Source organism: Solanum tuberosum, unplaced genomic scaffold, assembly GCF_000226075.1.
Source record: "Solanum tuberosum cultivar DM 1-3 516 R44 unplaced genomic scaffold, SolTub_3.0 scf00063, whole genome shotgun sequence".
Lineage (NCBI taxonomy): Eukaryota > Viridiplantae > Streptophyta > Magnoliopsida > Solanales > Solanaceae > Solanum > Solanum tuberosum.
In genome coordinates, this window is record NW_006238988.1 from 507,042 (window position 1) to 518,574 (window position 11,533).

The 11,533-nt window shown below is 29.9% G+C and overlaps 1 protein-coding gene and 1 non-coding gene across 2 annotated transcripts; one reads left to right on the forward strand and one right to left on the reverse strand.

Moving 5' to 3' along the window:
- Positions 1–7,177: 7,177 nt before the first annotated feature.
- LOC102605164 (uncharacterized) lies at positions 7,178–7,834 on the reverse strand. The gene has a single exon (XM_015307743.1). The coding sequence runs from the start codon at positions 7,754–7,756 to the stop codon at positions 7,178–7,180; it is 579 nt and encodes a 192-aa protein (XP_015163229.1). The 5' UTR covers positions 7,757–7,834.
- Positions 7,835–9,104: 1,270 nt separating this feature from the next.
- On the forward strand, positions 9,105–9,177 carry TRNAA-UGC (transfer RNA alanine (anticodon UGC)). The gene has a single exon. It is a non-coding gene; the product is annotated as a tRNA-Ala (tRNA).
- The last annotated feature ends 2,356 nt before the right edge of the window (positions 9,178–11,533 follow it).

Sequence of the window (11,533 nt, forward strand, 5' to 3'; positions counted from 1 at the left end):
AAGTAAATTTTAAAAACAATAAAATGTATGCAATACTCCTACTTCTATTCAGATATTCGAGATCAACAAATTGAGCAAACTCATATAGCTAGACGAAGTTAATATTAAAGATATACTATTTTAGCAATTCATGTAGAGGAGAATATGACTCTTAACATCTAGCCCATCAAAGCTTATCTTGACCTAGATTAATTGTTGATTTTTTTTGAGTGGTGTGTATACGTAAGTGTGATGAAATCAGTTCATAAAAATATGATTTATTAATATTTTTTTAAAATTTGGGTGGTATAGCTTAACTTATTTTGGTCTGTTCATTCAGTTTATGTAAAATTGAGTTGATATATTAGCTCAAATAGATCCACAAATTTTTTGTAAAAATATTTTCCAAAAAGAAATTATTTTTTTATATATATAATATAACTATAATACTAAAAAAACATTCAATATTTAAAAGGTATAATTGTACATAATGGCAAACTATTAATGTAAAATAAATAAAGTAGCTACCGTTTCATTTATTTCCTTTAAGGAGCAAAGTCTTGGTCAGTTTGCTATTAATGGGCCCCACCGATTTGTATAAGTAAAAAAAAAAAAATTGACGTTATTCCTTTTATACAATCTCTTCTTCTCGTTTATATCTCTTATTTCCTTCAATTTCTCCCCAAAATCAGTTTGAAATTTCAAATCTCCACCAGCACGTTCTCAATCGCGGTTTCAAAATCCCTTCAAAATTTCAGGTACCGCCAAAACTTATCTCAATCGATTAATTTAAATTTTTGTCTATTTTTTTCAAGCTATTTTTCACATCAGTTCATAATCCATACAGAGTTTTCATTCAAACAATGAATGCCCAGTGTCATGTCCCGCCACTCTCCGAGCCAAATTTTCCAGCCAAGTAGGCATGAAGGTTTCTAGAGTTAAAGAGAGAACTCTAGAATGCCTTAGATCTTTCAAGAGAGCCTTGGAGAATTCTAGACTATGTAGAATTCTCTAGAAAGGGGGGCCAATGTGTAAATACCTTAAGGACTTCTCATGTAAATATTAATTGTACTTTAGTCCTTAGGAAGTAGTATAAATAGAGGTGCCAACCATTTGCAAGGCATCACTCAAGTGTAAAGCAATCTTCCAAAGCAATACAAAAGCCTTCTTCCAAAACTCTCTTGTTCTTTCTAAGTCTTTCCTTTCATTTCCTTAGCGATCTTAGCATAAAGAGCTTTCTTGAGCTTACAAGATCTTGAAAGATAGTGAGTAAGTTGTCAAGAGCCGCATGGAGCTTTAGTAAGACTCTAAGTCCGTGACACCAGTCTCCATCTAAAAGATTCACAAGAGGTATACCCTTGCATGTCGAAAATAGTGTTGAACGCTCATTGTTTTCCTTGGGTTTAACTCAGGATTTTGGGGAGGTTGCAGGTTTAATGTCCAAATCCAACGCAATGCAAAAGATCAAATTCAAATTGAAAAATGACCCAATCAGATTGGAGGAAATGAGTGCAAAATTGAAGCAATCCAACATCAAAATTGTGGAGGGAGGTAAGAAAGATCAGTCTGTTGTTGGGTCAAGTAAAAAAAGTAAAGAAAAAACAACTAATTATACAATTGAGAATGCAAAAAGAAAGGAAGTCGTTGTTTCTAGCTTATTGGAGCATGATGAGTTATTTGTATAATCATTATTTTTGTACATGTTACGATTTTATATTTTTCATATATTTTCTGTGTTGATTCATGTCTTCTATCTGTTTGTTTATACAGTTTTATATATTCGCTATGTTAATATCCAAAGTTAAATGTATAAAATAGAACTATTTAACTATACATACAAAGCAAACAATTATACATTTGAAATTGGTTGTATAATGTATAATATTTAATAGTTATTTTATTAGTAGTGTCACAACAACTTCTATATATATACAGTATAAACATTTATGCATTTGATACAGTTTTGTGCATTGTTTTATGTATAAGTTTTTTCATTTGTATAAGGATACTTTTGTATAATGTTCCTTTAGACATATACAATTCCACAAACTTATACACATACATAAAATGGTTTGTATTTCACTATACATATAATGTAAACAATTATTACATTTGTAATTTATTTGTATAAGTATAATATCAATAGTTATTGTATTCGTAGCGGTACAACACTTTATCTATATACACAATTGAAATTAGTTTGTATAATGTATTTTTTCTTTATAAAACTTGTATATGTTATTTTCATTTAAAAGCTATTCACACATTTTGATATATGTACTTGTGTCTTAATTATGTATACATATTTATGCATTTTTTCTGTCGGTGAAAACCTCCTACTTCACAGCGGGAGATCGTATCGGGGCTTCTCGCTTATCCCCATTTTCCAATGAGGAGATCCGTAGTCGCTTCTCTTTTTCGGTATTCCACTCATTTTCAGGCTGTTAAGTTTTTAGGAAAAAGAGAACCAACATGCATACCTCACATGCAGTGTTTCACAAATATTGAAGTAATGAAAGTGTTAGCTACAAAGCTTACTAGTTCACAGTATAAAGAATTTTGTGGAACAACATGTTTTACCCAATTATCTAGCATTCGTAGGTGTCATGTTCAAGCACAACTGATTAGATGCATGTTTTTGAGAGAAATTGAGGGTAGCTCAAAAGATGCAATCCTAATACATGTGAATGGCACCACTTTGCGATTCACCATTCGTGACTTTGCTATAATATCTAGGTTAAAATGTTCAAACAATGAGAAGGATTTTGTCTTTATTACCGAAGAACCAAACATGATTATTCTTCAGTATTTTGGAGTCGAAAAAGCCATCACCAAGAGTCAGTTGGTTGAAAAGTTTGATAATAAGGTTTGGGGGGATAATGATGATGATGCGGTGAAGGTTGTTATATTGTTCTATATACATTCATTCTTCCTTTCCGAAGAACCAACCACTACTGTTATTGATAGGAAAGACTTTGATTTTGATTGAATCGGGCAGATACATTGACTACCCATGGGGTAACAAGGCTTTTGACCTTCTGATTCTGCATTTGCACACTAAGATCAAACACGATGGGAAGTATTTCAGGTTGTATGGTTTCCCACTTGCTTTACAAGTGTGGTTTTATGAATGTTGTTTGAATTTTGATGAGGAAATTGTTGTTAAGGTATCTCATCACATCCCTAGGATACTTAACTGGAAGACAAAAAAAGATTTCCCTCGTCTAAGCTATTTTGCTAAGGGCATGTTCAGAGACGACAACAATTCGGTACGCATTGTACAATTATATGTATAAATATAGTATATATATAACTGTATAAATATGTAAATGTATAAATATATGTATCAGTTTGTGCTATAGAAAACTATATGTATAAATGTCCTCCATGTATTATTATTTATACAAGTTTTTGACAATGTATAAATATATCTATAAGTATGTGAATTGTATAAACATAAGCTCATTTGTATATATAAGCTTATAAACTATATAATTATACATATAAGTTTGTCTAATGTATATATATAAAAATTGTATATATGTTTTTACATTTGATTAAGGAAACATTTTGTATAATGAATATGTCAATATGAACATGTCTATATTTTGCAGCTTGTTTTTAAGAATATAACTCCAACTCCAATGGAACTCAAGATTCTTGAATTACCTCCTAAGTATGTTCAATAAGATCCATCTCCAACAGAAACAACAGCTGCAAATACTTCGGACGATGATTTTCAGGATCCTCCATATCCAATAAATAACAAGGGAAAGAAAAAATTGATACTTGTTTGTCGCCTCCTCAGAAGAAATCAAGGCAAACAATCACTCATATTCAGAACAAGACAACACCTAGGGTCATTTCAAAGTAGCCTTGTTTAAGAAAGTCTCCCCGACGTGCAAATGTTGCAAAAAGACCTAAGTCACCACTTCCAAAGAGGCAGGCCAAAAAACATGCTAATGTTCCATCGTCCTATACAAGCATTAAGCAAAATGTTGAGATTAATGTTACATCGTCCTATGCTAATGTTACATCAAGTGTTGCTTTCAAAATACCATCCACCAGCAAGTCACATGATTTCAGTATATCGCGTGATGAGTTTGATCAATTCAAACTCTCGATTTTTATTTTTTTAATTATTAAAATTCTTTTTAATTTGTATTGGATGCGTTAAATTTACCGATTCACCAATTGACAGCTACCTAGTCTCAAAATCAGCAATACCATCATTACAAATTGATGTAACTATATCATTTTCATGATTTGAACTTTCACACAGTTCAGTGATATTGCTACTATTATCCATTTTGCTTATACAAATTGGATACTTGTTGAAGTCATCTGCAGCCTTTTTAAGCATGATATACACTCTAACACCCATGTCGTTGTGAATCAACATTGGCGTTTTGCTTTCTTTAACCTTATAATCAATTTTCAGCTTAATCACATTTGTATCAACACCGAGTTGCATTGCAATAACATTATACAACTCCTTATACGATGAACTTTCTTTAAAAACCACCCCTCAATTGTATAATCAACGTAACAATTGTCATTGTCCCATCTACCGGAATGCATAACCAAAATAGCTAATGAAGCCATTTTCAAAATTTCTGTATAAAAAAAATGGTTATATATACATATACATTTATACGATTAAGAATTTCAACAACAAACAGAACATATATTTATACAAATTCTAGCAACTTCAGTTATTCACATATATACATATTCCCATTATATACTCATATAAATATTTATATACACATTCTGCATATACATTTCTATATAAACAATTATATACACAAATTAAAACTTTATACACAATTATACAATTTCATACAAGTGCAATGTTATGTTACTTTCACAGAGTACACATTTTTGCATTTGTATAACAATCATATATCCAAAATCATGATGAAGATGCACTGTATAAAACATACACATAATAGTTTCATATATGAATTATACATATCTTACTAAATCATATCTAAAAACCTATACGTATAAACTCTAAGCAAATATACAAATCCGAACACAAATATTACTGTGAAATGAGCGAATCTCCGATCACAAATTCAAAATAATCAACAATTTCATCCAGAAAATTTCCAGATCACAAATTTTTCTAGATTACAAATTAACTATACAAATCATAAGTGTTAAACTCTATTTCGAACAAAATATACACCTCTCAATATACATTCAACTTAAATTGATGAAAGTTAAAAATGAAATTTGATTTTGAATACATGTTGAACACCATCTTCGACCAAAAAAAGCAAAATCAAAGTATGTTTTCGTCATGAAATTACCTCCTGTTGCTATCTCTACAGTCCAATGATCTCGATTGTTTGTATAGTACCGTCAATAGCTTGATCGATTTTTTGAATTGAGTTACAATGGAGTTCTTACTGTTGAAGACGACGAGGAAGGAAGGAAAATCGAATGGAACAGAACGTGCGTGACTTCAGTGGTTTTTTTCCTTTTTTTTCTAACCAAAATTAACGCCTTTTTATTTATTTTTTAAACAATCAAAATGTATAAAAAAAAAAAAAAAAACTTACTAGCTAATATACAGAAAGACACATCCGTAGCAAATTAAAATTTTGCTATAGACTGCAATTTTATAAAATTTGCTATAGCATACAATTAGCAATTTTTTATTTGCTATACGTAAAAATTTCCCTATTTAAAACAATAAAATTTAGTAAGAATTGATACCAGTTATGTTATAATTATGATTTATGACTAACTTTTAATCTATTCTAACTTCTAGCCTAATATTTCAACCCAAATAACAATTACTCGTCATTTATTAACTCAATTCTATTGAAATATCAATAGTTGCAAGAAATTAATTTTATTACAATGAAATTGCCTAGAAGTTATGCAAGATTACAAAAGAAATAAAAAAAATGGTCATTTATTAAATAGTTAGTATTTCAAAAAAGAACATCCAGCAAAAAAATTGTCTTTCTTGTGGTTGTTTTCAAAAGGCAGATTTACAAAAATAGTGGTTGATCGCTCGATTAGTTATTGTATCTTTGTGCCTAAATGATGAGTGAGTTCAATTTGGGTGTTCTCAATCAGATAAATTCATATACTTCGAGGTAGTAAAATAAGTGTGGTATAGTCTGATCACCAATAGACCTATATAGCCTATTTTTCTTTTTCATCAAATATGAAGAAAGATAAATATATATATTATTAATAAAAGGGATAAGTGTTGATAAATTGATAGTTAAATACAAGTACAAGCAAAGACCTTTGTATATTTTACACCAGGAGAAAAGAAATTAAAATAAAATAAAATGATTAAACCTAATTTATACCAACCATCACTAATTATAATAATACCATAACAAAGAGTTCAATCCTGATCAATTTGCCACAAAGATCTTTGCTGCATTACAAAAAAACAATAATAAGAAATTTATATTTTAAACCGGTAAAAAAAATTAAATTACACTAGGGCGTGTTTGGTACGAAGGAAAAGAATTTTGTTAGAAAAAAATTGTAGCCATTTTGACATAAAAATATGATTATTGTTTTTTTTTTTAAAAAAAAAAACGTTGAAAAGGGGTATTTAAAATGGATATTATTTGGATCTCCATTTAATTTGAAAAACATAAAAGTTATCTCATTTCACTTTGATAAATTGGTCGAAATCACTTTTTCAAACTTGAAATTCATCTTTAAACTTTTTATTTTCTTTCAAAAGTCAGTTAAATATATAACCACATGATGTTTCGAAAATTATTTTTGAGAAAAAAGGAAAAAATATGACTTTTTTGTTTACCTTTTCTCCATAGTCTATTTGAAATAGTTTTTAAATTTAAAAGTGTGTTACATAATAAAATGAAAAAAAAATCAAATTTTTTTTTTCCTTTCGTACTAAACATCTCATAAAAGTCAATCAAGTCAGTAAATAATACCTTAGCTTAGTATATATTGAAATCATATATAATCAAGCCATGATCCCTGCATCTGAAACCAAATTAAAAGGTCAGTAAATGTTATTTTAAAGAGATTTGACTGTATTCTTCGAATAATCTCAATAACATAAATCTAACATACGCAAATAAATTCTGAATAAAAAAATATTTAAAGCTTCTTATTAAAGTTAACATAACACATGTTGTTTCTAATCATTAAAATTGCGACCACGCGCATTCATAGCAGATAAACATACTCAACAGTATTTTGAAGAATTCAAGCAACATAACGCATGGAAATGAAAGGAAAAATTACCAGAACCATTGTGGTGACTATCAACAGGGAGACATCTTTGATGATTCTCCATACATTGCAACAAAAACTTGAAAGTTTCAATTTCACAAGGAATTGTAAGGCCACCACTATGATCAAATCCAAATTCTTCTTCAACTTTTTCAAGTAATTTTTTGAACAAAGAGTCACTTAAGTAACTTGTTGGAATTATAAATCTTCTAAGTTCTGGACCCACATAAACAGCTAAATATCCTTTCGGGACGCCATGTGGCGATTCAGGGCTTTGACAACTGTCCTCATCTGAATCCCAATACATATTGGAGCTTCTTAGCCTCTTGCTTATAGAAGGGGATATCCCTCCTCTATGTGTCTCATTTTTTCGATTATTAATGGACGATTTTGTACAACCAATTTTCAGGCTGTGGGGTTTTCCCTTAGTAGTATTAGGGGTAAATGTGACATTTTGCCATTTGTGTAACAATTGTTTGAGTCTCACAATTTGTCTAATTCCTGTCAATTTTGTTTCTCCATGATCTTCCATTTTTACCCTCTTTGCAAAAATAGCCAAAATAATTACAAGATTGATGATGAGGAAATAATCCACCTGAGGTTGATTATCCTGAAAAAACATATACACTACTATATATTATAGTAGTGAAAAAAAAATTAGAGCATAGTTTGATAAAAAAAAAGTTGAATATTAAAGATTAATAGTAAAATATTATATGGGGTAGTAATATGAGGTTAAAAATTAAGATAGGTATAAAGAAAATGTTTTTCGTTTATAAGTGAGAGAAATAGTTTTCCTGGCTCCTTTTTGATGACTTGTTCAGATAAAATATTTTTCTGAAAATGATTTTCGTCGTATCTTGATACTGTAAATTCCATCATTCGTTCTCAGCATTCAAGATCATGACTTTAATAAAAATAATCTATTTAGTTGAAAAAAACAGGTTATAACAATAAATATAGTTTTCTAAAAAAGAAACATTTAATTACTTGAATGTATCAAGAGAATCATTTTCTTATTTCTACTAATAATTTTAACAAAAATCTATTTATGTGGTGTAACAAGAATTTGTATTCTCAAATAATATCGCGAGGGATTTGCATTTATCATGGAGATTTCGTTTTCTTTACGATTAATATCTTTTTTTTGAAGGTTTTTTTTTTCAAATTTCACAATTTACATATATGCTAGAGGTAGAAAATTACCAGAGTATTGTATATATGCTAGAGGTAGCAAGAATAACAAATCTCCATAATATACATAGAAATTAAATATATGAATGAATTTTAGGGTTATATATATAGAAGATCATGAAAAAGGCTCTTTGTTTAAGAGTTCTTTGGCCTTGGAAGATGGAATATGTATAGATTTTTTTTTCTTCAGAATTCACTAAATATGATATAATGATTCTGAATTAAAAAAATATATATACAAACTATATAATACTTCCATGCATGAAAATAGACTTATTATTTTTGCATTTATATGTATTCATTCTTTGTCGCAATAAATTTCTCTAAAATTTATGGCTTTACTATTTTTTCGTTACAAATTTTCATTTTATCCATTCATATAAACCATTTTAAATCGTGTTCATACAATGTTTTTCTTGGGAGATAGACAAACACCCCCACCCTCCTAATAAAAAATTGTGGAAAGCGCGAAGAGCTAAGCCTTCATTAATGTAGTATGTATTATATCTATAAATACATATTCTATTAAAAAAAATAGATATAAAGTTTCTTTTTTAGTCATATATACGTTTATGAAATTCTTAAAAACACAATCAATCTAGGTACGCCACATAAAATGGAACGGAGGGAGGTGTGTTATCAACTGTCATGTTGACTTAGATAATACTGGATATCAAAGCACAATTGGGGATGTAGCTCAAATGGTAGAGCGCTCGCTTTGCATGCGAGAGGCACGGGGTTCGATCCCCCGCATCTCCATATTTTTTCATAATTTTTTCGATGTTTTAATCGAACACGATTAACATATGATAAAGTCTTTTTATTAATACATTTATATACTATCAATATGAAACATAAAAATATTTCGTAACTCTTTAAATAGTACTTAATAAATATCATTATTAGACAAGTTTGAATTAAAAGAGAGGGACTTAACTCTTTAATTTTTATATAGTGAATCTCATGTCTTTGTATTTAAATATTAGATTAAACGATCGAACCACATATATATATATATATATTGAGGTTAATTTTATTAGCTTCATATGAAACCTGATTACTTTTATCCAAATAATAGCATCCCATAACTTAATTAGGATCCTTCATTTGCCTAAATAAGATTATGAATGTAACAACTCTTTTGGTTGTTTTGAGTATTAGAGCTTTTTATTTCATAAAATATTTTTCGATAGATTCTAAATGGATATTTTGAACTATTCGTAACTACAATTATAAATTTAGTAGGGTGGTTTTAATTGTTTTATTAGTTGATAGTTAATGGACAGTTTATTTAATTAAATTACCATATGGCCCATGGATAAGAATAAATTAGAGGGTTTAGTAATTATTTAATTATTAGTTGATAATTATTTACCCTAAATAATTAAAAGAGGAGAGAAGAAGACTTACCCATTGTATTGTATATTCAATTTTGTCGGATGTCCGTTCTTAGTGAATGATAGGCGATAATGTACCAAGGGTTGTGGTGCACTGGTGAGAGTGTTTCACCCATAATTAGAGGTCTCGGATTCGCAAGGGCAGCTCTAATAAATTGGTGGCCTAAAACCAAATTCGAATGGAGGCCTTAAATTCAAATATATGTTTTTTATGAAGTTTATTATAGCCAATTATTTAATCTTTCTTGAGACATAGTATTCGTAATTTGTCGAACTTCTATTACTCCTTTGCTCTTTTATGAAAAGTTTTTATTTTCTACAAGTAATACTCGATATTTTTAAAAAAAAAATACTTATAACCTTTTTTAAAAAAATAAAATAATGAGGCCCCTCAAATTTTGGGGCCTAAGGCAATTGCTTTTTTTTCAAAGTTGTAGAGCCGCCCCTGCGGGTTCGAGCCCTGAGTATGGAGAAAATCCTGTTGGGAGCACCACCCACAAATGAGCCCTGCAGTGCGATCCAAATTTAGTCGAAGCTCTAATGTGGGCTCCAGACACTGGGTGGAAAACCAAAAAGAAGAAGAAGATAGGTGATAAAGTATATTATTATTATAATGTTGGGGATAAGAAAGTTGAGGTGCTGCAATTTATAAGTGTGCGCATATTGATGTGACTAATGGAGAAAATAATCAGGAACTAAAGTAATTGGGGCCAATGGTTAGTTGCTGGTTGGTTGGTTTGATTGGTTTTTTTTTTTGGTTAGTGTATTTTGTGGGTTCATGTGTTGGCTGCCACTGGTATCGTGACCAGTGGTTTCAGTTTTACCATATTATAAACTAAAATTTGATATATTGAGATAGGTAATAAAATATAAGGTGTAGTATATTATATGAATTACATTAAAGTTATGCTAATGGAAGGAATTAAGACTTACCCTTAGGTTTGAACTTTATTATAGAATTAGGTGAGTTTTTGAGTCTAGGCTAGACATATATAGAATAATATGAGTGTTTATAGGCTTGTTAACTTACAAATTATGCATATATACTGGATAGATTGGAAAGGTTCGGAAGCATTGAGGAAAGGAAAAGCATTGGAGAAGTAGTTTGCTTCACTTCGGTTCTTCGGTGGAAGTAGGTTATGGTTTATTCTATTTGATAGATAGACTCTTAATAGTGATTGATATGCATTGAATGATATTGTGAAGTTCTCTATGTACTTGATTGTGTGATTGTGTAGCTTGGTTGTGTGGTTTGTGATTGATTTGAAATCCTGAGACCGTGGAATTTATAATCTTGAACCCTCTCTATCGAAGTGATGCCTTGAATAAAGAAAGTTTAATGAAATATTGTTAATGAGTTGAAAAGTGGTGATAATAAATGATAAATTAATGAGATTATTGGATCAGATTGTCACGTTCCGATACTGTATAATTGGACCGGAGTGTCACGTTCCGACACGGTAACATTAAAGGAAAAAGATATTGAATTAACTTAATGTACTCAATCTCAAAGAACCCATTTCCCAAATGTGCGTGGTGTGGAGGCATGAGTCCCCATATGTGTGCTTGATATTGTGATTGATTGCATACTTACTTTAGTGTTGTTGTCACTGGTTCATGTTGTTTGTTGCTTGCCACCTGCTAAGTGTCATAGTTGATTTTATACTATTATTCATTACATATTAGTTTCTATTTTGGGTTGGCCGATGATACCTACT

Bases quoted from the DNA above. Each gene is read 5' to 3' on its own strand.
- LOC102605164 (XM_015307743.1), bottom strand. From the start codon at position 7,756: ATGGAAGATCATGGAGAAACAAAATTGACAGGAATTAGACAAATTGTG.